This window comes from Pelodiscus sinensis, unplaced genomic scaffold (genome assembly GCF_049634645.1).
Source record: "Pelodiscus sinensis isolate JC-2024 unplaced genomic scaffold, ASM4963464v1 ctg85, whole genome shotgun sequence".
Lineage (NCBI taxonomy): Eukaryota > Metazoa > Chordata > Testudines > Trionychidae > Pelodiscus > Pelodiscus sinensis.
This window is the reverse complement of record NW_027465930.1, coordinates 463,866-490,000: the sequence shown is the minus strand read 5'-3', so window position 1 is coordinate 490,000 and position 26,135 is coordinate 463,866. Positions and strand designations below refer to the sequence as shown.

The following is a 26,135-nucleotide window of genomic DNA, read 5'->3' as shown; positions in this document are numbered from 1 at the left end:
GAAGGGGCAGGCCGGGCTGGATCCCGGAGAAGCAACGACCCCCCTGTTCTCCTGGCTGGCGGAGTCACGTCTGGCTGCGGACGGGGGCGCGGGGGCGGGGGTCCCGGCGAGATGGGGGCGGGCAGAGGCGGCTCGGTTCCCCTGGCTGCCCGGGGCACTGTCTGTACCCAGCCCTTGTCTTACGCCCCGGGGGTATTTCCTGTCTCTCCCTGCTCAGGCTCCGCTGCCTAGAACCCGTGGCCAGACCCTGGCGCTCTGCCCGCAGGCGGGGGGAGGGGAGGATCCGGGGGGGGGGCTACAGCCCGGCCGGGAAAGGCTCCTGGTGGGGAACTGACCCACAGAGCCCCAGAGATCAGGGGCAGGAAAGGCCCTTGGGCCCCTCTGCTCCCCGGCCATGGAAGGCTGGGCCGTGGGCTCCGAGCAGTAGGGGTCTCCCCTTCCCGGTGCCCGTTCCCCTGGGGCCTGCGCGGGGCTGGGGGCACCATGGGGGGCGCTGCCGAGCCCTTCCAGGCACAGTCACCCTGGCACTGTGCCAGGGCTGCCCCGGCCCCCCACAGAGGTGGCGTGGGTGAGCGCCCTGCCCCGAGCGGGGGCTCTGCGGCTGTTTGCTGGTCCCCCGACAGGCGCTTCGGGTCACCCAGCCCCCCCCACACACCATGTCACCCAACCCCCCCACCATGTTACTCAGCCGCCCCCCCACACCATGTAACCCAACCCCCCCCACATCATGTCACCCAGCCCCCCCCACACCATGTAACCCAACCCCCCCACACCATGTCACCCAGCCCCCCCCACACACCATGTCACCCAACCCCCCCCACCATGTTACCCAGCCACCCCCCCACACCATGTAACCCAACCCCCCCACATCATGTCACCCAGCCCCCCCACACCATGTAACCCAACCCCCCCACACCATGTCACCCAGCCCCCCCCACACCATGTAACCCAACCCCCCCACACCATGTAACCCAACCCCCCCCACATCATGTCACCCAGCCCCCCACACACCATGTTACCCAGCCGGCACCCTGCATCCCCCGACAAGCGCTTCCCGTCACCCAGCCGGCACCCCCCACACACACCATGTCACCCAACCTCCCCCCCACACCATGTCACCCAGCTGGCACCCCCACACACGCCAGGTCACCCAACTGACCTCCCCCCCACACACAGTCCAGGTCACCCAAGCACTCCCAAACACACACACACCAGGTGGCCCAACAGGCACCCCCACACATATGCCTTGTCCCTAACGGGCATCTCTCTCGCTCACCTCCACCAGGTCTCACACGCACACACACTCACACACACACTCTCTCACACACTCACACACACACACACACACACACACACGCACACCAGGCCACCCAACAGGCATTTCACATGCCCCCCCCTTCCCACCCACCCAGTCGTGGAAGACGAGCCCCCCATGCTTGTGCACGTGCACACATGTCCCGCAACAGGCACCCATCTCTCCCTGTCGCACACACACGGATGTGCACAGGCAGACCCGCCTGTGACCCGTTCCCAGAGCGCACCCCCCCCCCCCCCCGGGCCCAGCCGCTGCCCGCTCCCGTCCCCACTCTCCAGCCCTCTCCTACCTCCGCGCCTGTCTGGCAGCAGCTGCTGTCTGCCGCCCACCCCGTCGAGTGCGGGACCAGGGCTCCTCCCTGCTGCCTCGGGCTGGCCTGGCTCTGCCCATGCACGGGGCAGGGGCAGGCTGGGGGCTGAGCTGCGTGCTGCCTGGGGGGTGGGGAGCCAGGGGAGCCGGTGACCCGGCACACGGAACTGCCCAGACCTGTCCGGCTGCGGCTTGGTGCCGCCGGCGCCCCGGGCGAGCGGGCAAAGCGCCGAGCCAGGGGATGGCATGTTCGGCAGGGGACGGAGGAACCCACGAGGCACCTGGCGACCCTGCGTGGGATGAAATCAAGCGGGCGCAGTGAGCCTGGCGCCCCATGGGCCTGCCTGTGTCCCCCTGCACCCCACGGGTCTGTGTCCCCCTTCAGGCCCGCCTGTGTCCCCCTGCACCCCACGGATCTGTGTCCCCCTTCAGGCCCGCCTGTGTCCCCCTGCACCCCACGGGCCTGCCTGTGTCCCCCTGCACCCCACAGGCCCGCCTGTGTCCCCCTGCACCCCACAGGCCCGCCTGTGTCCCCCTGCACCCCCACGGGTCTGTGTCCCCCTTCAGGCCCGCCTGTGTCCCCCTGCACCCCCACGGGTCTGTGTCCCCCTTCAGGCCCGCCTGTGTCCCCCTGCACCCCATGGGCCTGCCTGTGTCCCCCTGCACCCCACGGGTCTGTGTCCCCCTTCAGGCCTGCCTGTGTCCCCCTGCACCCCACAGGCCCGCCTGTGTCCCCCTGCACCCCCACGGGTCTGTGTCCCCCTTCAGGCCCGCCTGTGTCCCCCTGCACCCCACGCGTCTGTGTCCCCCTTCAGGCCCGCCTGTGTCCCCCTGTCCCCCTGCTCTGGTGCTTGGCCGGGAAGCCCTGTGGGGCAGGGCCGGGGGATGACTTGCGGAACAGATGGTGCCAGGGCTGAATGAAGCTGCTTGTGTCTGAGGCCCCGGCCGGGGGGGGGGGGGGGCAGCTGTTCTGTGGTCCCAGCCGGGAGGCCATGAGCCCTGGAGCCCGGCCTCGCTCAGCCCACCGCCCGCAGGGGCGCGGCACCAACCCTTTGAGCAGGGGCCCGTCGGCATGGCGTACCCAGAGATGTCCTTTGTGCCTGCAGGGAACCAGGCGGGGGCCGGGGGCTGCAGGGAGCCGGGCAGGGGCCGGGGGCTGCAGGGAGCCGGGCAGGGGCCGGGGGCTGCAGGGAGCCGGGCTGGGGGCCGGGGGCTGCAGGGAGCCGGGCTGGGGGCCGGGGGCTGCAGGGAGCCGGGCAGGGGCCGGGGGCTGCAGGGAGCCGGGCTGGGGGCCGGGGGCTGCAGGGAGCCGGGCAGGGGTCGGGGGCTGCAGGGAGCCGGGCAGGGGCCGGGGGCTGCAGGGAGCCGGGCTGGGGGCCGGGGGCTGCAGGGAGCCGGGCAGGGGCCGGGGGCTGCAGGGAGCCGGGCTGGGGGTCGGGGGCTGCAGGGAGCCGGGCTGGGGGCCGGGGGCCGCAGGGAGCCGGGCTGGGGGTGGGGGGCTGCAGGGAGCCGGGCAGGGGCCGGGGGCTGCAGGGAGCTGGGCTGGGGGTGGGGGGCTGCAGGGAGCCGGGCAGGGGCCGGGGGCTGCAGGGAGCCGGGCTGGGGGTGGGGGGCTGCAGGGAGCCGGGCAGGGGCCGGGGGCTGCAGGGAGCCGGGCCGGGGGCTGCAGGGAGCCGGGCTGGGGGCCGGGGGCTGCAGGGAGCCGGGCTGGGGGTCGGGGGCTGCAGGGAGCCGGGCTGGGGGCCGGGGGCTGCAGGGAGCCGGGCTGAGGCCGCAGGGCTGGGAGTCGGGGCCCGTCCCAGGCGTGGCAGCGTCTGCAGGAAGCGCCCTGGGTGCGGCCAGCACAGGCGGGGCTAACGGCTGCTCCGCGCGCTCTGCAGCCAGACCCGGCATCGCGGCCCAGCCTGGCTGCCGGCCGCCCCAGGACTAGCCCCCTTGCTCATAGCGGGAGCCAGGCCCCAGCGGGCCAGTCAGCAGGGCCCTGGTTGGACCCTGCCCGGGGGGAGGGGGGGCGGCGTCGCCTGCAGGAGCCGGGGGTCAAAGGTTCCCCTCCAGGAGACACGCCCTGCTCCTGTGCCCCTGGGCGCCAAGGCCGGCAGGGGCGCCCAGCCTGCAGCCAGGGGGGAAGGGGGGGTCAGTGCCGCTCTGCATTGGCCCAGCTGCCCCCAGGCCCAGGCTGCCTCGGCCGGACGGGACTCGGCGGGGAGGCAGGGTCGCTCCGGGGCAGGGCTGCGGTCCCAGCCGCGGGATCCGGGGGGAGGCAGATTCGCCAACGGCCCCTCCAGAAAACCTGGCGCCACCTCCCTCCTGCCCATGGCGGGGCAGCGCCAGGGGAAATGCTCGTCCGCGGGTCGTGCCAGGGCAGAGAAGTCGCCGTTTCCCCTGCAGCCCCCGGTGCCCGGAGCGCAGGCCCCAGGGGCGAGAGCCAGGCTGGCTCGGTGCCCAGGCGAAGGCCCGGCCGGGAAATGAAAACGCCCTCCGGGCTGGGCGCAGGCGGAAGCTGAGCCGGGGTGAGTCAGCAAACAGCAGCTCAGCCCCACAAGCCCTGTTGGGCCCTCCCAGCCCCACCGCACTGGCCCAGGGGGAGGGGGAGCCTGGCACAGAGCCACCCAGCTAGGGGCTCCAGGCAGAGACTTGCCCGGCAAAGGAGTCAGGCCCAGCCCCAGGGCTGTGCCCAGAGAGGCCTAGTTCTGTCTGGAAGCCCGTAAGAGGCTTGGCCGTGACAATATCCCCCAGCAAGGAGTTCCCCAGGTCGACGGGCCAGGTGAATGCTCCCTGCTGCGTGTGCTTGCACCTCCGGCCTAGCGATGTCCTCAGGCGGCCCCTGGCTGGTTCTGCCAAGGGGTAAATGACCCTGTTCACGCTCCCCACCCCAGACAGGATTCGCCAGGCCTCCAGCCCAGCAGCCGAGGGCAGCGAGTGGTCTCTGTCTCCGTGGGCTGCCGGGTTGTCATGGCCAGGGCAGTCGCTCCTGCCGCTGGGGGCCTAGAACGTGGGCAGGTGCAGGTGGACCCAGAACGGCACTGGGATCGGATGCAGGGGGGCACCTGGCTCTCACCCTCAGTGCTGGTGCAGCCGCCCCTCCCGCCATGGGCCCTGGCTCCATGCGCCGCTTGAGTGACACGGCAGGAAAACGGGGGCGTAAAGCGCCGAATCCGGCAGCCCTGCGTGTGCACAATGTCCATACGACGCCCCACGCAGAACCCCACTGGGCTAGCACATCCCGGCGGCTCTGCTCCCAGCCGAACCAGCCCCGGCTTCTCCGCTTGGCTCGTCCCAGGCCCCGTCCTACACCAGTGCCGGGCCCCTGCCATGCTCCTGGCTGGAAGGAGCCGGTGCCCCCCCATCTCCTGGGCGGCTGCAGGAGCCCAGCCGGGTACACGGAGCCGCCAGGCCAGGGGGCGCAGTGCAGCTGCTGGGCGAGGGGTGGGACGGAGCCGCCTCAGCTCCAGCTCTGCCATAGGCAAAGGGCGACTGAGCCCCAGGCATGCGTGTCAATGTGCAGCTGTTATGAAACTGGCCTCAGCCTGACCCCACCGCTACCATGGGGGGGCATTCCCTGGGAGCCAGCCAGCAGCCCCCTCTCCCCAGGGCCCCTCCTGTCTTGTGGCAGGGAGTTCCCCAGGCCCGGTCCAGCTGTGGGCAAAGTTCCGTCTCCTGCACTCCTCGGCCGCTGGGCTGGCAGGGTCCTTGGCACAGGGGACCGCAGCCCCGCGGGCAAGTCTGGTCTCAGCTCTCTCCCCACCCCACGCAGGCCTGGAGGTGCAGGGCCTCAGCTCAGCGGGGAACCCGTCAGCGTGGGGCAGGGCCCACAGGCCGAGGGGAACGAGACAGCTCCCTGGCCAGCTGGACTGAGCTGCAGGAACCCGCACCCCAGGTATGTGGGGCACCCAGGCCAGCAAGATGGAGCACGAGCTTCTCCCCAGCCCTGGGAAAGGGCCAGGCTCTCCCCCCCGCCGGCTTCTCACGGCCTGCAGGACCCAGAGTCCTTGGCGAGGGGAGGCAGGCTCAGGAGGCAGAGGGACTCCGGCGGGGGAGGACTTAGGCCCCGGCCCAGCCCTGAGAGTCGCTGCCGATCGAGCACGGTCCAAAGCCCACGGCAGGACGAGTCATGTGCCCGCACTTCCCCAGCTGGCTGACAGGCCCCCAGGCATCCTGTCCCATGCAGTGGGCAGGGACCAAGCCCGGCCCCGACTAACAGCTGCTTGCTACAGGGCTTCCCCCAGGTGCCTCTGGAGCCCACCACTGCAGGGACCCGCTTCATGCCCTAGCACGGCCCCCCACGCCTCTGCCCTGCCCTCCCAGCGCCCCGGCTGCCTGGCTCCAGGCCCCCCAGCTCCCCGGAGATCACGCGCTGGCTGGGCAGAGGGTGTTGCCAGGGGCTGCAGAGCTCTGAAGGCTGGGGAGTGTTCAGAGCCAGCCCCCGGCCCAGCCGCCCTCGTGGTGGGACATGGCCGTGCCGCCCGTTGCTGCAACAAAGGGAGCGCTGTTCTGCACCCAGGCGGCCTGGCGCTCGGCTGCCAAGCCCACCGGCAACCCCTGAACCAGGGGCACCAGCCACAAGGGGCCTTCCTGGAGCCAGGCTCCCTTCCTGCACGACGGCTGGCAGGAGCCCTCGCGCAGGCCTGGCCCTGCAGCCGGGAGCCAGGGGCTGCACCAGGCAGGTGGGAGGAGCGAGGCCTGGGCACCCCGTGCTGGGTGTTGGCACCGTGGTGCGGCGCTATCTGCACAGCCCCACTGGCCTGATCCTTCCCCAGGGAACTTGTTGCCCAGGGACAGCAGCGCCGAGGCCCGGAGCTTGAGACATGAAGCTTTATTCCAGCTCCACCCCAGCCGGGGGGGAATCGAGGCAGAGTCTACACAAAATCACCGACGTTCTCAGGCACTGGCGACGGATGGCTCCTTGCCCGACCCCAAGCCGCAGGGAGCCAGCGAGACCCTGGCACGAGCGCCCTGGGCAGCGGGGAGAGGGCTTCAGAGACCGCCCCACGGCTGCAGCTCTGCGGGCACGGGTTCTAGGCTGCCCAGGGAGCCCCAGCCTGGAAAAACCCTCTGACATCTTCTAAGGCAGCTGTGGTTTGTATTGGCCCAGCCCCACCTGCTTCTCTGGGGCAGGAGCCAGGCAGCCCGGAGGGTCAGGCAGCTGTCTGCCCTTGCCCGCTGGCACCCGGGCCTCCTCTGAAGCGCCAGCTCAGGGCCAGGGGCTGCGGGAGGAGACGGCTCCGGGCGGATGCTCCCCAGCGGTTCATACGTCCTGGGCACAGGCGGAGCCCTGGGGGGCTGTCCCCCGCCCGCTCAGGCCCTGCAGCTGTCCACGCAGTCCTGCCCGCTCCGGAAGAGGTGATAGACGCTGACCATGGGGAACATGGTCAGGGCGCCCACCAGCGAGCCGGCCTGGATGACGGCCCCGCACCACACCAGCGCCGCGTGGCCGGCCTCGTGCAGCAGGCTGCCGATCACCACCTTGAGGTAGGAGAAGAGCCCCAGGAAGAGGATCCAGGCCAGCACCTGTTGGGAGGAGAAGCCTCAGCCGCCAGGCCAGCACCAGGCCTCAGAGCAGGGAGCAGATGGGCCGAGAAGCAGAGCACCCGCCGCTGGGTGGGCAGCCTTCTCGGGGCGGCAGGGGGCCAGTGCCGCAGGGAACACGGCGGGGGGGCACTCGCTCCCCCAGGGACGCCCGGCGTGGCTGGACTCGGACACCAAGCCACTGAAGCCCGGGGAGGAGACGGGAAGGGTGGGGCGGGCAGACACGCCCCTGCATGAGGGAGTGGTGCAGAGCAGCCCCTGGCGCCAAGCCCCAGCCTGCCAGCAGGGGGTGCTCTTGCCGCCCCAGCAGCATGGCCGGCTGAAGCTACGGGGTGCTTGACTGACGGCCCCTTTGCAGCCAGGCGCAGACCCCCCCGGACTCACCACCAGGCTGACTCCGGCGGCGCTGCCCACCAGGGGAGGGCAGGGGCTGAGCGCGGCCAGCACCATCAGATAGGCTGCAAAGAGGCCTCCCAGCGCCGAGATGACGCCCAGGCCCACTGCTGACCTGGGGGGGGGACAGCAAAGGCGGGTCTGTGCGGGCTACAGCTGAGTGTGTCGGGGGTGGGGGGGGAGCCCCAGGCCCAGCGGGGACTGGAGCAGCGAACCGGCGCCACTGCGCTAGATCGGGGAGGGAACAACGCCGTGAAATCCCCCCAGGCTCACGCAGTGCCGGGGGGGGGGGGGGGGCGCTTGGGAGCAGGACCCGGGGAGATTTGGGCAAGTGGGTCCCAGCCTGTCACAATCAACAGGCCCTGCCCTGGGCGGACGCGGGGCTCAAAGCCGAGCCCGGCAGGGCAGGACCTGGGTCCCCGCGGCTGGACCGAGGGTCCCCACAGATACAGGGCAGTGGCACAGCCGCAGGGCTTCAGGAGCCGACAGGGGAGGGCAAGAACTCCCACCCAGCTACAGCAGCCCCCCCCCTCCGGCTGAGGGGTCAGGCTCTCTCCACGGCCCCTCCTGCAGCACAGGACACCTCCCTGAGATGAATGGGCTGCCCCTCTCTGAGCAGAGCCCCCCCCAAGCTGGGGCAGAGATGCAGCTTTCCCTGGGCCACGCCCCCCTTGCTCCCCACAGCGGGGGGGGGCTGAGCTGGGGTTGGGTGCGCTGGAGGGTCCGGAGCAGCAGCAGGAAGGGGCAGAGCAGGTCCCCCCCCCAATAGCATTTACACGTGTGTGAGCGTCTCAGGCACAGAATCTGCCGGAGATCACCCAGCGGGTCGCGAGCTCTCAGGTCCCAGGGCCTAACCACTAGGCCAGCCCTCCCCCCAATAGCCCCACCCGTGGTGGCTGGGGCGCCTGGCCGACAGCGGGAGGTGGGCACAGCGGAGTCACAGGCCCTGCCGCTCCCCATGGCTGCGCCGACGCCCCCCGGCCGGGGCCCGGCCTACCTGCACAGCACGAACATGGCGAGGAAGCAGGCCAGGGGGTTGGCCAGGTTGCTGAGCACCACGGAGAGGTGGTAGGCCGTGCTCCCGTAGGGCAGGCAGGCGTAGCTCTGCACCGAGGGCAGCACGCCGTTGGTCAGCGCGTTGGAGACGCCCAGCAGCCCCAGCAGGTAGACGTTCCTGCCCGTCCAGAAGGAGGCAGGCGGGGCGGGGGGGCCCCCGGCGATGGCCGTGGCGCTGCCCGAGGTGGGGGTGCCGTCCTGCAGGGGGAAGGACTCCTCCGTCTCCACGCTGCCCTTGGGGGAGCCCCCCTGGGGGGCGGCGGAGCTGCCGGCCCGGGCGCGCTGCAGGAGCAGCCCCAGGAAGGCGAGGGCCGAGACGGCCAGCAGGCCGCAGGTGAGGCCGAAGTAGGTGGCGGCGGGGAAGCTCTCCTGCAGGTAGTGGGGCTGGGAGGCGTTGCGGCACTCCAGCCGGCCCACGCCCTGGGCCAGCGCCAGCACGCAGGGGAAGAGGGCGCTAGAGGGCGCTCAGGCCCTGGCCCACGAAGAAGGTGCGGACGCACGGCGAGGGCAGCTGGCACATGAAGGGCAGGAAGGTGACGTTGGAGGTGCAGCACACCAAGGCCAGGAGGAAGGCCAGGAGCAGGAAGGCCAGGCTGCGGGGCTCCCCGGCCACCTCCGCCGTGCGGTGCCAGAAGAGCGCCAGGAAGAGCGCGGCCACCACGCCCAGCGCCTGCATGGCCTGGATGACCCAGCGCTCCCGCAGCCGCCCCGGGGCCAGCTTGTGAGCCAGGGTGACGGCGACGGGGCCCACGTTGCCCAGGGCGATGAGCACCGAGAGGTAGGCAGGGAGGTTCCAGCCTGGAGGGGGAGACACGGGGGGCTAGTCAGACTGGCCCCCCAGAGCCGGAGCCCCGGTGCACAGGCGCCGCCGGGCCCACACCAGCACGAAGCCGGCTCCAGCTCCGCCTGTCTACTGCCGGCCGGCGGAGCCGCCTTGCTCCCCGACGAGCAGCACGGCCCCCGTGCGCCCCCACAGATCCCGTGGCGGGGAGGGAGGCAGAGGCGGACCCCAAAGGGCCTGGGGCTTGCGCTGTCCTGGCTCGGGGGGGGAGGGAGCAGAGGGGGTCCCTGTGGGATCAGCCCAGCCCTCCCTGGGGGAGAGCGCCCCCAAACCCACCAACTACAGCGGGGGGCTGCTAGCGCCAGGGCTGCAGGGCAATTGCAGGAGGCAGCCACAGCTGGGGAGGCTCAGGCACATGCTGCCAGGAGCGTGGCCCCCCGCCCCCAGTGCCGGGCAGAGCTCAGCAGGGCGGCCCCAGCACACTGGGGGGATGGAGACGATTAGGGAACAAGGCCCCCAGCTGCTTTGCCCCAGAGCTTGGGGCTGGCCTGACCCAGGGCTCCCAGGCCGTGGTCCCCAAGGCACTTGCAGGAGGCTGGCTCCCAGGCCGCAGCCGCGGGAGGTCAGGCCGAGCTGCCCTGCTGGGAACCCCGCAGAGACTCAGCTGCCCCGGGGGCACAGGCACCAGGCCGCAGGGCAGGGGAAAAGAGGCCCCTGGGCGGCTGGGCAGCGTGGGGGGGGGGGTGCAGGCCGGGGGGCTGGGGCCCAGCGTGCGTGTGCAGGGACTGAGATGGGCGGGGCGTGAAACTGGGAAGAGGAAGAGCCTGCAAGTAGCCAGCTGGGAATCCCCCACCCGCCTTCTGGGTGGGGGGAGCAGGCTGGCAGAATGACCCAGGGCCCCCCCAGGAGCGTTTGGAACTCCCAGGCCACATGACGCCCTGGCCGGCTCCCCCAGCCAAGCCGGGCTGCTCCCGACCAAGGGGCCCCTCGGGGGCGGGGAGACACTGGACCTGCCCCGACACCGCCCCACAGCTGAACACCTGGGTGGAAGCCTCCTGGCCGCGGGCCTTGTAAACTGCTGCCTAGTGCTCCTTAGCCCGCCGGGGAGCCAGCCCCAGCCGCTGGGAACACACGCTCGGCCCGCCCCACGGCCTCCCCCACGCACACAGCGCCAGGCACAGCACGCCCCGGCTCCGCCCCAAGGAGGGCCGTTCCCCTCTGCCAGATGCAGGGGGCAGAAGGCCAGGCGCCCGCAGCGAGCCTGGGACAGAGCCGGGCTGCCCCTGCTGGCTCCCAGCCCCACGCTGGCAGAGATCTGGCTAACCCAGCCGGCTCCCCGCCCGCGCTGCCCCTCGGGACTCCACAGCCCCACCTCCCCAGGCCGGCCCGCAGGCAGGAGCAGCCGCTGGGAATTGGACAGAGCTCCCCTGCCCTCGGGGCTGCGGCCCGTCTTCCCGCCCGCCAGGCCTCCCCTCTCCGCCAAGGACTCTTGGCCCTGGGCCGCGCAACCCTCTGGAAGCCGGAAGAGCTTGTCCCTTCCTGCCTTTGTGCTCGGCCGGCCGCCCAGCCGGGGGGTTTGGTGCCTGGGGCTCGGAGCCAGCACGTTCGGCACCCAGCTGGCACAGCACGTACAGCACGGCCGCTGCGGAGCCCAGACTGGCCGCCGGCCGCCATTCCGGCCCTCGCAGGCCGCGGACCCAGAGCCAGCAGGGCTCCCGCTGCCTTCCTGTCGATGGCACCTGAGCCCCAGGCCGGCAGCCGGGGTACTCGGGATCGGCAGGACCCCGGCACGTGCCCTGCCTGGGCTCCCCCCGGACCCTTCCCGCTCTGGGCCATTGGGGGCCGCTGCAGCGGTCAGAGAACTTGAACCACCGGGGAGGGGCTAGTCGGTGGGGGTCCCGGGAGGCTCCCCGCCCCACAGAACACGGCTCTCCTGCCACAGGCGATTTCACTTGGCCCCGGGGTCTCGTGTTTCCGAGGCCGGGCGCTGGGCCAGCCCCACCCACCCCGGGCACGGCCGGGCAGCCCTGTGCCTACGGCTCGGCTCCATCAGACGCGGGGGCCGGACGCCGGAGCAGCCACGGCAGCTGCTCCGCCGTGCTGGGCCAAGGCTGGGGAACGGCCTGTGCCAGGCCCCCCCTTTACTCCGCCCGTCGCCACCTCTCACCTTCCGGCAGCTGCTTCACCACCACCGGCAGCTCCACCCACAAGGCGTTCACGGCCACCCAGGAGCCCATCCCGAAGAGCGCCACCAGCACGTGGGTGAGCACGGCCTGGCCCGTCGCCGAGGCAGCCATCCTCTCAGCCCTGGCAACAGAGAAGAACCCCCCGGTGTGTGCAGGGGCAACTGCCAGCAAGTCCAGCCTGGGCCCTGGCTCTCGGGCAGGCGTGCTGTGGGGGGGGCCCGAACCCAGGAGAAGGGGCCGGGAAGGAGCACCTGGGACAGGCATCAGGCGCGCTCGCTGCCCACGACAGACAGGCCTGGCAAGGGGGCTCTCGGCGTCTGCAGAGAGCCAGGCAGGGCCCTGGCCCTCCAGCCTGCCCCTCTGCGGCCCAGCAGGCTCGGTGTGGAGGAGGGGCGGGGGGGGTCTGTCTGCACGGCCCAGCAGGGGCCTGACAAGGGGCCGGTCCCATGAATCAGGGTCCATCCGTGACTAAGCAGGGCAGGGGGGCTGCACCTCACTCAAATGACTCCTACAAGGCAGCAGGGCTTGGCTCCCCCCCCCCGTGGGCAGCCAGTAAGTGGCACTCTGGGGAGAACCAGGGTTCATACCTGTGCTACCAACGGGCAGGTGGATCCGAAACTGAAGCGCTCCCAGCAGCCCGAGCTACGCCAGGCAAAGAGCCTCGCTGAATCCAACGGGGCAGGGACCCCCCCAGCCAGCCGTCCCTGCAAGAGACAACGCCCTTGAGCAGGGTGCCGGCAGTCTGGGGCGGCTGCAACTGGCCTGGCAGGGCCCCGCGCCCCCAACCCCAGCGTCCGGGCGTGGCAGGGAGGTGCAGGACACGCCCAATCCAGCACACTGAAGGCGATGGTCAGTTCCTAGCCCCGTGCCCAGTGCAGAGAGCCCGGGGCGCTGACACAGCGGGGGCAGCCGCAGGGCAGAACCGAGGGGCACTGGCCGAGCTGTCTCCATCTTCGGCCGAGGCACAAGAGCAGCCGTGGGACTCGCTCCCTGCACCTTTCTGTGCCAGTTCGGCCCAGACCCGTGTGGGGCAGAGCCCCTGATCTCCCGCCAGGGAGGCGGATTGAGGAGGGGTCCCTGGAAGGCCGGGGTGACTCCCGACTCTACTCAGACCCCCATCCCACCGCCGGCACAGAGCGCTCGGCCCATCGCCCGCGGCCCAGCAGGGCTGGGAGCACCGGAGACCACGGGAACCTCAGACGGCTCTGTAATGACTCCGGCTGGCTCAGCCCTCTCCGGCCCCCACTGGCTTATGGAAGAGGGCACCTTCTGCCGGCCTGGCACAGCGGCACTGGCAGGGACGGGCACTGTGCACCGGCCTGGCCCATTGTGCAACAGCCCAGGGGCGGGGGAGAATTGGGCAATGGGTGTTTCTGAGCCGGCAGGGAGAAGATTCCAAACCTCACAGTGTCCACCCACTTCCTGCTTCCCACCCAAGTCTGCTCCGCAAAGCAGGGCTCCCTCTCCCCACAGCTAAGCGGCCCTGCCACGAGCCTGCCCGGCTGCCTGCAGGGGCTGAGATGGCGGGAGAAAAAGGGAGGCTGGAGGGACCAGCCCTTGTTCCCCATCGTACCTCTAGCCATCCTCAGTGCCCTTCCGCAGCCTCGCGGGTCTCCCTTCTGGGGGGAGGCAGCCAGACGGCCCGGGGGACGAGGCTCCAGCACTTCCGAGGTCCCTCCGGCAAGGCCCGGGAGCGCAGAGCCCCCCAGGACACGACTCTCTCAGGCGGGGCTCCCGGCAGACCCCTCCTCTGGGAAGCGGGCGCGGCTGCCCTGCGGAAGCCACCGTCGTAAAACGACCTCGCAGACGGGGCCGGCCCCCAACCAGCCCCCACTGGGAACCGTCCCCCAAAGGGGCCACGTGCTGCTCCCCCCCCAGCAGGCCCCCTCCCCCCTCGGGCCAGCCCCGCCCCCAACCGGCCCCCCACTGGGAACCGTCCCCCAAAGGGGCACGTGCTGCTCCCCCCCCAGCAGGCCCCCTCCCCCCTCGGGCCAGCCCCGCCCCCAACCGGCCCCCCACTGGGAACCGCCCCCCAAAGGGGCCACGTGCTGCTCCCCCCCCAGCAGGCCCCCTCCCCCCTCGGGCTCGGGCCAGCCCCGCCCCCAACCGGCCCCCCACTGGGAACCGCCCCCCAAAGGGGCCACGTGCTGCTCCCCCCCCGCCCCGCGGGCCAAGCAGACAGGGAGGAGTCTCGGGGGCGGCGATGGGAACAGGGGCCCGGGCAGCCTCGTTCCTGGGGGGTCACCCCCTCCCCGAGCCCCCCCCGCCCCGCTCTCACTCGCACGCGGCGCCCCGCGCTCCGGCTCTTCCCGGTGCGTCCGGAGAGTTGGCCCCGCCCCGGAAGTGACGGGACCGACCTGGCGCCACTTCCGGTCTGGGCCGCTCTGAGGAGCCGGCGCCGCGCGAGCCCGGTCAGTGACCCCCCCCCCCCCCCCCCCCGCGGGGATCCCGGAGCCGGGCTGGAGCAGGGCACAGACCCCCCCGCCCCCCCCGAGCACAGACCCCCCGCCCCCAGGACAGACCCCCCCCCCCGAGCACAGACCCCCCCCGCCCCCAGGACAGACCCCCCCCGCCCCCCCTCGAGCACAGACCCCCCCGCCCCCTCCCCCAGGACAGACCCCCCCCGCCCCCCCTCGAGCACAGACCCCCCCGCCCCCTCCCCCAGGACTGACCCCCCCCGCCCCCCCTCGAGCACAGACCCCCCCGCCCCCTCCCCCAGGACAGACCCCCCCCTCCCCCCCTCGAGCACAGACCCCCCCGCCCCCTCCCCCAGGACAGACCCCCCCCCCGCCCCCCCTCGAGCACAGACCCCCCCGCCCCCTCCCCCAGGACAGACCCCCCCGCCCCCCCTCGAGCACAGACCCCCCCGCCCCCTCCCCCAGGACAGACCCCCCCCGCCCCCGCCTCGAGCACAGACCCCCCCCCCTCCCCCAGGACAGACCCCCCCGCACTGAGCTGAGCGCGGCCCTGCCCCCGGGGCAGACCAGAGCCGGGCGGGGCGGGGCGGGCTGCAGGCCGATGTCCCCTGGCCGGGCTCCCCGGGTGAGCGCGCGGCGCAGCAGGGACCCGGCCGATTGTGTCAAAGTTTGTCCCGTTAACTGAGACGCATCCCGGCCGCTGGGATCGCGGGGGCAGCAGCCGGGACCACCGGTGCCGGTGACAGCGGAGCCCCAGAACCTTGGGGGCAGGACCAGCGGGGATCCCACATTGGAGCCCTGCATGAAACCTGGCGGCGCTGCCCCTCTCGCACCCACAGCCCCCGGGGACCCCCCCGAATGTCGGTGGGTTACCCGGGTACCGGGTTACGTGTGAGTTACATCCCTAGGGAGAGGAGCGCTCTCATTCCCCGGGCCGACTGGTCCCTTGACAGCGGGGGACGGCGAGTGCGTGACCGTCACCGCGGGCGCTGGCCCCAGAAGAGGCAGGTCGCCGTTCTGCGCCGCGCCCTGCCCGCTGGCCAACACTCGGCGGCTGGGGCCGAGGAACGAGATTCGGTTTTGTGCTTGGCCCAGGTGGGTTTGGCTTCGGTGAGGGGTGCCTCAGTGGAACACGCAGTGAGTACCCGGCCACTCCCAGCAGTGATTGTCACCTGTCGTCCGTGCTACAGCTGCCGCCAGGTTGTCTGCTGATAAACCCGGTCTGTACGGGCCACTATGGAAAAGCCCAGGGCAGCAGAGAACTCGGGACAGGCCGGGGGTTTCTCAGCACCGTCCGGCACAGGGCAGAACGCTTCCAGGAAGCGGGGCGCCGCGGCGAGCGGGAGAGCAGCCGTGGGGGGCGCCAGCGGGGCCCGGAAAAAGAAGGCGGCTTTCAAGGCCCCCAGGAGAGGGGCCCCGGACTACTTTGTTCACGAGACGGACGATGACATGCTGCTGATCATTTCCAACACGGGCGACCGGCCAGTGGCCAAGAGAAAGCACCAGGCGGCGGCAAGGAAGCAGCAGTGCGTCCAAAGGAGCAGTGTGGCGGGAAAGAGAAAGAGAGACCGAAGCGGCGCTCCAGCGGCAAAGGCGCTCGTGCTTGGGGGCCAGGCCACGGACAGCCAGGCAGCTGCTGGGCCCTCCTGGGGAGAGCACCTCCCAGTAGAGATCCTGGTGCGGATCTTCCAGGCATTGGTGGCGGCCGAGGGGGCCGTGCCCACGCTCTGCAGGTATGTGGAGTTAGCTGGGGCCACGCAGTCAGCACGGCAGAGTCACTCGGCGCTCATGGGAACAAGCGCCCCATTGGGGCTAGCATTCCACCCTTGCTTCCTGCTTGCTGGGGTTGGAGGAAGGATGGTCCCATGGTTAGGGTGCGAGCCAATTCAGAGGCTCACAATGGTCCCTCCTGCCCCTGCTCTGCCACAGACTTTCTGTGTGGCCCTGGGCAAGTCACTTATGACAGCTTTTTAACGTTTTTTTGAATCAAGGGGAACTAGGTATTAGATGCTTTGGAAAATCCCGCTGGGCACCTAAATACCTTTAAAAACCTGACCCTTTCATCTCTCCGCCTCAGTTCCCTTTCCAACCACAGAGCACCATAGCTGTGCCCCGCTTCCCGGGGACGTGTGGGAGGGTAAATTGTTAATCCATGGGCGAGCGTGCAGTGCTCAGATCCTCTGGTGACAGGGCACTGTGTTGTGTTCGGATGCAATAAAGGGGCCCAGAGAGGCAAAGGTGTGAGCTGTACGTGCCCAACATAAGGCAGTGTTGAACAGCAGAGACCTCTGCTTGCGCGATCCCACGGCCCACACCCATAAAACCCCCTTTTAACCCTTTATTCAAGAAGCCGAAAGGAAGGAGGGGAAGGCAAAGCTTCCGCAGCGTCAGATCGTACTCGTCTGACCGGCAGCCTCCGTTCCCCTTCCCTTTGGCTGGAGTGGGGTTTTAGGAACAGCCCCCCTCTGACAGCCGGCGCTGGTGTTAGGGGTGGTGTAGCCGTCCTTGGGGGGCCAGGGGAGGCGTTAGGAGAGAGGGGTTGGTGCAGGCTTGTGGCTGATGGTCTACGGTCTGAGTCCATGTCCTAAGAGACAAAGCAAGACGAGTACGTCAGGAGGGAAGAGAAAAGAGCAGCAGAGACAGAAGATGCTGCTCCCGTCTGTGGTGCCGACTCTCCCTTGCAGGCTCCCTGCTGGGGGCAGACAGCCCCGGCACCCTGTCTGACCGGCCCCTCTGGCAAGCCTCGGGCTGCTGAGGGCGTTGCTTCTGGCAGCCTGTCTGGGCCAGGCGCACAGCAGTCGCAGAATGGGCAGTCTTGTGCGACTGAGCCCGGCTGTGGTTAGACAAGGGGGGGGTAGGACAGATACAGGAATCAGCCGGGGCAGGCACAGGACAGAAGATAAAGTTTTGGAGCTAGGGAGTGTGTGTCCCGTGCCAGGGTTCAGCCAGCATTGGCGGAGGGGGCAGCCCTCTGGTCAGGACTTCTCTCAGGTGCCGTGGGGTCAGGTTGGATCCCAGGGGACAGCGGGGTGCCAGACACGATGGGGAACGTTGCTCCTCCCCCATCATTCAGCCAGCCCTTGTTCCTGTCCCCTCCTTTCAGTCGGCCACGGCTGTGACAGCCGCCTCTGTGCACCGTGTCCCACCTTGGGAGCCGTTTGTGGCCTGTTGTGCCCCGTCGCTCGCCTGTCACTGCGAGCTGCGTACAGAGGGGTCACGGGGCTGACCCCAGGGCTCGCCTGGCACCGTGTGTCACTCGCTGGCATGGCCGTGAACTCGCTCCTGAGCTTAGAAGCCCCTCTCCCCACAGCCCTGCGCCGGTGCCTCCGGAGCTCCCCCGCGCGGGGCCTGGGGCATGTCGCATTCGGCAGTAAGCGCCCCTCGGGTCTCTCCACCCTGCCGGCTAACCCATCCAGAGTGGGGGGGCCGAGGCCTCGTGCTCAGCCTGCAGACCCTGGCGGTACGGGGCTCCAGTATCCGCAGCGACCTCTTCCGGTGTCCAGCTGGCAGGCGCCTCGACCCCCAGTGTCTGGGCGCTGGAGCCAGTCGAAAGGGCCTGGGAAGGGTTAGATGGTTGATGGGGATGGTGCTGCCGGTGACTTTCAGCCGGCCGCAGACAGGTATGTCCAGCGCTACCAATCAGCGTGCGCAGACCGGCCGAGTAAGAGACAGGCTGCTTGGGTGAGAGACTGGGGCGGGGAGGCTGGTGCTGATGCAGCTGGAGCAGAGGGCCCATTTAGGCAGCTTTAACTTTTGAATCTCAGCAGCTGCTTTTGTTAACCAGCTGTTGTCTGGGCGCCCTCCCCGCCCCCCACGACCTCACGCAGTTATGAACAGGCGAATTGGTTGAAACCCGCAAATAAACGTTGGCAGGGCTCGACAAATCCGTTTATCGACTCGCCTGCAGCGAGTAGATTTCAGCCGGTCGCCCCGTTCACCAGCGGCGCTCATGGGCGGTGGGGGCCTGGCGCGTGGGCGGTGGGGGCCTGGCGCGTGGGCGGTGGGGGCCTGGCGCGTGGGCGGTGGGGGCCTGGCGCGTGGGCGGTGGGGGCCTGGCGCGTGGGCGGTGGGGGCCTGGCGCGTGGGCGGTGGGGGCCTGGCGCGTGGGCGGTGGGGGCCTGGCGCGTGGGCGGTGGGGGCCTGGCGCGTGGGCGGTGCGGGCCTGGTGCGTGGGCGGTGGGGGCCTGGCGCGTGGATTTCGCCGCCGTTTGTCGAGCCCTGAACATTGGGACGTAGGACTGGGAGGGACGGCGAGAGGTCGTCTAGTCCAGTCCCCTGCCTCCGGGAAGGACGAAGCATTGGTGAGATTGTGCGTTAGCGTGGGAAGGAGAAGCCCACCGGGAATCCTAACAGATCTAGTTAGCCTCTAAGGCACGTCCACGCTGCGGGACAAGGTCGAGGGAAGCTACGCGACTTCAGCCACGTTGATGGCTTGGCTGGAGGCGAAGGGCCTTTGCTCCACGTGTGGCACTGTCCACGTGGCAGGAAGTGGAGGGGGAACAGTCTCCCTTCGGCTTCCCTTACTGCTCGTGGAAGCAGGATGGCTGGCATCGCCCGGCGCGCCCCTCTCCGTTCGAATGAGCTGTGTCCTTGAGGCCTGCTCATTCCAACCATGGGAGATCGATAGCGACAGCTTCGATCTTCTCTGCAGTGTGGACGTGCCCGGCGGTGCCGCGGGGTTCGTTGGTGTGCAGATGCAGACTAACCCGGCTCCCGCTCTGCGAAGGGACAGCAAGCGAATTCGGCCAGGCCAAGCTGGAATAGAAACCTCAGAGCGGGGCCTGGATGACGAGTCCGGGGAGTCGCTGGGGGGCAGGGGCAAACCAGCCCCCAGCCCTACCCTCCATCCCCCGAACCTCGCTGCAAACCAAGCGCACCTGGGACCAAAGCCGATCCTGGGCTGAATTAGACCCGGTAGCGTGAGCCTGGCCTTGTGGGACACGGCCCGCGCCCTCCGGCGCTCGACAGGCGGCACACGGGCCAGAGCTGGGCTCCTCGGGGAGATGGCCAGTGCGCTGATTGGCTGGGCGTGGGCACCTCTGCGGGGTGGGCGGCTGCTGGCCCTGTGTAAGGTTTGAAAGCCTCAGAGCAAGGGGCCTCGTGGACGAGGGGCGGCCAGTGACCCCGCGGGGCGAGTGCAGCACCAGCTCTCAAGGGGCAGAGGAGCCCTGTTCTGCACCCACTGCTCCAGCCCGAGGCGTGTCCACAGGCTGCCCGTGGGCCCCAGAGCTCTGCTGTGCCAGGGGCGCGAGGACACGGGCGTGGGCGGAAGGGCTGGGGGAGAGGGCTGTCCCGTCTGGGAGCTCAGCCTGCTGGCGTTGGGTCCCAGGGGGCTCGCAGTGCTGAGACAGCTCCGTTCCCACCTCTGCGGCCTGTGCCATTGCCGTGACCAGCGTCTCCCCCGCAGGGTGGCCCGGGTGTGCCGGCTTTGGTACGGGGCAGCCTCCAGCCCGGCGCTGTGGCAGAGAGTGTCAGTCGGCTTCTGCTGGGGGGAGCCCGGTAAAAAGCAGGCGCCGCAGACCGAGAAGAGGATCCGCAGCACGGTGGAGTGGCTGGTCCCGAACAGGTGGGGGTTACCGCCGGGGGCGTCCTATCCCCTGTGCACGACACACGTTCCCCAGAGGGCAGGGGTGGGGAACCCAAGGCCCTGGGGCCGGATGCAGCCCCGTCTTGCCTGGATCAGGCCCCCATGGCTCGGGGAGCCCACGCCGGCGCTCCAGCCCCTCCACTGCCCCCCTGTGAGGCTGGAGCACACACAATCTCTAGCCTGGGCCCCCCAGGCTGTGGGGCGGGGTGGGTGTGGGGCGGGGTCCTTTCTCCTCAGCCAGGGGCCCTGTCAGTGAAGGTTTGGTTTGGGGTTGGTTTTTGCTCTCACTTGTGTGCCCCCCCCCGGCTGATTTTTCTGTGGGTCAGTGACCCCCCAGCCAAAAAAGGCTCCCCAGCCCTGACATGGGGCTGTATGCTGCGTTGCTCCTGCCCATCCCCCCCCATGCCAGCCTCTCCCCGGAAAGCTGGATTAACTCTCCATTCCGTCTGGGCAGGTTTTCCCTTCTCCGGGACTTTGCCCTTTGCCACTGGAGGAGCCAGGTGCCCTTTGTCCTGCAGGTGAGACAGCAGGGCCGGCTTGGCGGGACGTGCCACGCCTTGGCGCTGGGCCCCTGCCCTGGGACCCCCTGCCCGCTCCCGGGGCTGCAGCCAGAGTGCGAAGGACGGGCGGGTCTAACCACGGCCCACCGTTCTGTCCTTTGCACGCACAGGAAAGCCAGCTGGGCCGGGGGGTCGCTCACGGGGCCCATCCGCCCGCGGGACCTGAGATCGGACCCCTTCCTCGCAGGGGGTGGGACTGGAGTGAGGCCCCCCCCTGGCCGTGTGCCTGCCCGGGCTCTGCTCATGGGACGCCAGGGCCTGCTGCCTGACCGCCCTCTCTCGTTCCAGGCCCTTGCGGAATCCTGCCCCCTTCTCGCCGCCCTCAAGCTGTCCCACTGCAGCGGCGTGAGCCCCGAGTCCCTGAGCGCGCTGGCTGGACGCTGCCCCCAGCTGGAAAGCTTAAACCTGCAGAATTCCCAGGTGGGGCATGCGGGGCTGTGCTGAGCCAGGCGGGAGGGGTCAGGCCAGAGACCCCCGAGACCCTCCCAGAAATCCAAGAGTCCCCTCCTGCAGGGCGGTGCTGGGCAAGTCCCTCTTGCTACCGGCCGGGGTGCCGCGCGGCCCCCAGGGAGCGCGCCCTGCCGGAGAGGAGCCATCTGCCAGTCCCCTGGGAGCAAGCGAACACGTAACCCTCTCTGAGCCCCGCCATGCCTGCTCCGAGGCTGTAAACGCCGTAGCCCGCCCCGCCCAGATGGAGCCTGGTGCCCCCTTCTCCCATCGCCGTGTCGCTCAGCCAGACGGGGTCTCCCTCAGCTGCTGCAGCCGACAGCTGTGCCTGGGACGGGTCTGTGTGTGTGGCTAATTGGCCGGCCCTTGGAGCGCGGGGCGATGGCTGGCGGCCAAGCGCCGGGTAATAGCCCCTCGCCGCGGGGCCGCCGTTGCTGTGTTCCCAGGTCGACTCCGCGGCTGTGGTGAGCTTCCTGGAGGCCGCTGGCTCTCGGCTCCGGCAGCTCTGGCTGACGTACAGCAGCCGAATGAACGCCGTCGTCACCGCGCTCTCGGTAAGCCCCGCAGAGGCCGCTGGGGGAGGCTCTCGCCCGGGTGTTCCCTACCTGGGTGTGACTGTTCCCTGCCCGGGTGTCACTGCACCCTGGGGCGTAGGGGGCAGGTCCGGAGCCTGCTGTGACAGAGGCTCGTGCGCCCGAGGGAGCTGCTTCCGCGGAGAGTGGAAGAGCGGCGGCGGCAGGGGCTGAGCCGGGAGGAGAGTGGTGCGTTCCCAGGCCCTCCCCACGCGTGGCTGGAAAAGGACATGCCCGTTGGTCAGTTTCAGATCGCCGCGGTGACCCTGCCTCGCACGGAGTCACTAGCTTCCCGGGGGCCGTGCTCGGCAGAGCCAGCCAGGTGGGTGGGCGCAGGGACCGCGGCGCGCTCAACCTGTTGCCCCTCTGCAGAGCGGTTGCTGCCCCGGGCTGCATCTCCTGGAGGTGAACACGGAGATCAAGCAGAGCAGCCAGCACCTCCTGCTGTCCGTGGAACAGCTGCAGGCGGCCTGCCCGCAGCTGCAGGTACCCGCGAGCTCTCTCCCTCCTCCTCTGATCTTCCTCCCTCCTCTTCCCCGAGCCCTACAGCCTCTGCCGCCCCTGGGCTAGCTTACTCCTGCTCCCGCTGGGTGGGTCCGGGCAGGGCCCTTGCAGTTCTGGTTCAGCAGGCTCCTTCTGCCCCTTCCCTGTGGAGTCCGCGACCTCACTACTGGCCACCCATGGCTCCAAAGGGTGTTCCCTGTAGGCCGGGCGCGTGGGCAGCCACCCGGGGAGACTCCAGAGCCGCCCCGCTGATTAACAGCGCCCCCAGCGAGGTCTGCGTTTCTCCTGGTGGTGCACATCCACACGTGGCTTGGTGCACAGAATACAATTTATTCTGCACATGGCTGGGGGGAACTCCGCACGTGGCTGGAAAAGCTTAGAGGGAACAATGGCGCTTGGTTCCATGCAGCGCACTCGCTCCACTTCAGGGTGTGACCTGCCCCTGGGGGTTTTCTTTCCCCAGAGGATGGGCAAGCCCTGGAGAAGGGGCTGTCAGCTCTCAGGCTTCTGCAGCCAGGCGGCTGCTTCTCAGCTGGTTACGCCTGCACATCTGGGTGCCTCATGGCCGTGCAGGGCCTGTCTTTCTCCCATGCTGCCCGGGGGTAGCAGGCCTCCCATCAGACCCCTCTGGGAGACTCGCTTCCGTAGACCCTGGCCTGTTCCAGAGCACCGCCCGCCCCGGCCAGGCATGCGAGTGAAAGAGTGTCTGTAGCTTAACCGTCCTCTAGATTCTCGTGACGGCGGCGTAAGCTGCCCCTGGTTTTGACGCTGGGGCCAGCGCTGCTGGGGCCGACGTTCCAGGATGGATCGGGAGAAAGTTCCAGGTGCCAGTTAAAGCTGCGGGGGCTGGCTGGTCAGATCCAGGGCACACCACGCTCTGGGACTTGTGAGCCGCCTCGGCACCTTACCCTGCTCCGGCAGGCCCTGGCTCCTGATTGCCAAACGCTGGGGCCTTGCTCTGCGCCTCCAGGGCCCTGGTTCGTGTCTGGGAGAGCGTGAGCAGCCGTGTCGGGTCACTTCTCCCACTGTGATCTGGGGCACAGAGCAGGATCAGTTTGTTCCCCCTGCTGGGAGGGGAGGAGGCAGGGTTACTCTGCACCGGTTGTTTTAATCTTTCTGTGCCTCGTATCCCTGTGATGGGCACGTGTATGTACGTGGAACCACACCTGTTGTGGAGTTGTAGTCCAAGGGTACTACTGTTCCCAGCATGCAGTGTGTCTGGCTGCATTGCATGCTGGGATTTGTAGTATTCATGAGCCAGAAGCTGCCTGTGAAAGCCCCGAGTGGAGCAGGCCCGGGGTCGCGCCTGCCGGTGGTCACCACAGTTGGCTGACGGGACTGGCTCGGAGGCTGTTGTCTCGGGGTGGGTGGATCGTCCCTACCCCACGTCTGTTTCCCTTCCAGGTGCTGCGCCTGCTTAATGTGATCTGGTCCCCGAAGCCAAGCCCCAGGTCTGCCCCCACCTCTCTGGGCTTCCCCCAGCTGGAGGAGCTGTGCCTGGCCACCACCTCCTATTCCTTCGTCACTGACAGTATCCTGCAGAAAATCTTGCAGGCCTCCCCCAGGCTGCGGGTGCTGGACCTGCGTGGCTGCTGCCGTGTGACGCCCAAAGGGCTGCAGGAGCTGTCGTGCCCTGGTGAGCCTTGGGGTCCCATCTCTGGGGAGCATTGGGGGCCTCGTAGCGGCAGGTGCGTTGGGTCCAGCTAGAGACAGATTTCCTGCCCTCCTGGTGAGCCTGGAACCAGGTGTAGACGCCGGAGAACTCTGGTTCCGTCTCTGCTCCGTGGCCAGTGTCTCGGCTGCCTTGCTGAGCTCTGGGGGCCCCAGGACTCCATGGAATAGTAGTTGCCAGCTGGGGCTTTGCAGGGGCTGAGCCGTAAGGGCAGCCTCTCTGGATGTGTAGGACCAGGGTCTTGCTTTGCACAGCACCTTCCTGTGAGCCGTGCCCTCGGAGCTGTGCGGGACGCCATTGGGAAGGGCAGCAGGGCGGGAAGGGCGGAGAGGGCTGCACCAGCGAGAGATGAGCTGGGGAGGCGCTTGGGGCCCTTGGGACGGTAGCTGCTAAAGGAGCAGGCGCTTGCCCTGTGTGGAGGCAAAGGAGCCGATGCGAAGAAGACAGAAGCTGAGGAAGGAGGAGAGAAACCATCTCACAGTTTGGCTTGAGTAAAGTCCACGGAGGATTCCTAAGTAATACGGGTCAGAGGCACCAGTGACCCGACCCCTAACCCTACCCAGCGAGGTGCAAGGGGGACCCGGGGGGCCGTACCCAGCGAGGTGTGGGGGGACCCGAGGCGCCGAGGGGGCCGTACCCAGCGAGGCGTGGGGGGACCCGAGGCGCCGGGGGGGCCGTACCCAGCGAGGCGCTGGGGAGGATCTGAGGTGCTGGGGGGGGCCATACCCAGCGAGGCGCCGGAGGGGATCCGAGGCGCTAGCAATCGCTACCCAGCTTGGTGCTGCGGTGGCTGTTTTGTTTCCTGTTGAGCTGGGCTCCTGGGCTGGGCGCAGCTTTGGGAGGGAGGCCGGGCGGGCGCGACGGGCAGGGAGTCGCCCTGCTGCTGTGCTGAGTCTCGCGGCTTTTCCCAGCCCGCACAATGTTCTGGTCTCTGTTCCCGAGAGGCTGAACTAGCTTCCCGCCGCGCAGGACGAAATCCCCGTGCCCCTGTGCCGGGCCGCTCTGGCTCACGTCCGCCCCCCCCCCTGCAGCCCTGCTTAGCGGGCGCCTGGTCCTGGGGCCCTGTTCCCCCTGACACCCCGGCGCTGGCTCTGCGTTCCTGACCCGTCGCTCTCTGCCTCCCAGATGTGGAGCAGCTGTACCTGGGCCTGTACTGCAGCGCTCACCACCTGGTGCTGCCCTCGGAGGGCAGCCGCCTGCTCACCTGGAAGTGGCAGCACAGCCTGCGGGAGCTGGACGTGGCAGGGCAGAGCTTCAGCGAGCGCGACCTGGAGCAGGCCCTGGCCACCTTCGGGCAGGGCGGCGGCCGGGCGGCCCTGCGCTCCCTCAGCCTGATCGGCACCAAGGTCACCGTGAGCACCGTCAGGTGAGCGCCGGCACAGGGCTGCAGCCAGAGCCCCCTGTGCTTCCAAGCCCAGGACCTGCCAGCCACATCCACTGCTCACGGCTGCCTCGGCCCTGGGGATCTGGCCTGCGACGCCGGCCGCTGCTGTCAGTCGCCAGATACACCCCACAGCTCTCCTGGCTCAGCCTCTGCAGCCTCCTCTCCCCCACCAGACACCGTCTCTACCGCGCCCCTTCCCCGCCCCCTCTCCTGCACTGGGGCCCGGCTGGGCTCTTCCCCTCTCCCGCTGCGCCCTGCCTCTTGCTGGGCCTCGTGCTCGGCTCCTACCTGGCCTCCTGTCACGCTGCCACCTGCCCTGGGCTGCCCCTGGCCTCCGTCAGCCTCCTGCCATGCCTCTGCTGTGGGCTGGGTGTGCTGCTAAGCCCGAGCAGGGTGCCCGGGGGAGCTGAGGGCCGCAAGCCAAGGCATTTCTGCTTCCCCACAGCGCCCTGATCCTCAGCTGCCCTGACCTGAGCTACCTCAACCTGTCTTCCTGCCGCTACCTGCCCCGGGGCATGAAGAGGGCGTACCGGGGCCAGGACGACGTCCGCCAGTGTTTGCACAAGCTGCTGGGCAGCGCCGACGAGCCGGCAGCAGCCCAGGAGACGTCGGAATGACACCGGCACGGCCCCACTCCAGAGACAGGCGGCTGCCCCAGGAGCCGCCCTGCGAGGGCTGCACCCGCCCCTCCTGGCAGTGTGGGCAGAGCAGCGGGGCTCCGTGCCCGCAGGGAGCTGGGCGCTGCCTGGAGCAGTAGCAAGGAGGGCAGCTGGGCCGGGTTCCCACTTTTGGTAGCGCCCTCTTTTTGTATGACATTCCTGGGGACTGCAGGGTTTCCCCGCCCACTGCAGGGCCCGGTGCTGCAGAATAAAGGGCTGTTTCTGCAGGGAGTCCATGGGTCTGTCCCCAGGGCCTGGCGGGGACTCAGCGCCGTGGGGCGCAGGAGGGGGGAGCTGCATCCCTCCAAGCCCAGCGACCTCCAGGAACCACATGGCTCTTGTGACCAGCTGCTCAGGGGAAAGGGCGCGTCTCCGACAGGCTCCGGGACAGCTTGGGGCACCCCAGGGCGCATGGAACATCTCTGGCCTGGCCCCTCCTGAGCTGCGTTTCGAGGCCGGGTTGTGACTGTCAGGGTGTCAGGTAAATCGTTGCCACCTGCTTATAGCGGCAGGGAGCCCTGTCTGCACCCCCAGGAAACCCCCAGCCACCTGCACTCCCGGCTCCACACAGCCTGCTCCTTTCCGCAGGCTGGCCAGGAAGCCCCTGGCCAGGTTATACCCCGGGGCCCTGTCTTCCAGCCACCCATGTACACCCCAGTGGGGTGCTGCCTGCACACCGCTCCCAGCTCCTGTGTCACTCCCCCAGCTCACTCTCCTGAGCACCCGGCATGCAGGGGGCTCGTAAAACCAAACAGGTTTAGTTCGTT

At 69.5% G+C, this 26,135-nt stretch overlaps 3 protein-coding genes across 4 annotated transcripts in view; 1 reads left to right on the top strand and 2 right to left on the bottom strand.

Moving 5' to 3' along the window:
* Positions 1 to 1,731, bottom strand: part of LOC112546462 (riboflavin transporter 2-like) — a 17,795-nt gene extending 16,064 nt beyond the window's left edge. Inside the window, exon 1 of the mRNA XM_075916823.1 lies at positions 1,605 to 1,731. The gene's annotated coding sequence lies outside the window, so the exon portion shown is untranslated. The remainder of the gene's footprint in view (positions 1 to 1,604) is intronic.
* A 4,691-nt stretch (positions 1,732 to 6,422) lies between these two features.
* SLC52A2 (solute carrier family 52 member 2) lies at positions 6,423 to 13,320 on the bottom strand. Its single transcript, XM_075916827.1, is given in 7 exon segments — positions 6,423 to 7,132; positions 7,535 to 7,658; positions 8,541 to 9,064; positions 9,066 to 9,397; positions 11,548 to 11,687; positions 12,154 to 12,270; positions 13,140 to 13,320. Coding segments are annotated over 5 exon segments (1,323 nt in total). The 5' UTR covers positions 11,678 to 11,687; positions 12,154 to 12,270; positions 13,140 to 13,320; the 3' UTR covers positions 6,423 to 6,919.
* Positions 13,321 to 13,839: 519 nt separating this feature from the next.
* FBXL6 (F-box and leucine rich repeat protein 6) lies at positions 13,840 to 25,922 on the top strand. Of its 2 annotated transcripts, none has more exons than XM_075916818.1 (10): positions 13,840 to 13,977; positions 14,892 to 15,716; positions 19,391 to 19,549; positions 20,025 to 20,088; positions 20,419 to 20,550; positions 21,024 to 21,131; positions 21,522 to 21,635; positions 23,058 to 23,289; positions 24,451 to 24,691; positions 25,155 to 25,922. In XM_075916818.1, exons 2-10 carry the CDS (start codon positions 15,220 to 15,222, stop codon positions 25,324 to 25,326), a joined length of 1,719 nt encoding a protein of 572 aa, XP_075772933.1. In that variant the 5' UTR covers positions 13,840 to 13,977; positions 14,892 to 15,219; the 3' UTR covers positions 25,327 to 25,922. The 2 variants fall into 2 exon arrangements, with proteins under 2 accessions (XP_075772933.1, XP_075772934.1); XM_075916819.1 differs by lacking the exon at positions 13,840 to 13,977 and having other exon boundaries at positions 14,539 to 15,078; positions 15,174 to 15,716.
* Positions 25,923 to 26,135: the final 213 nt, after the last annotated feature.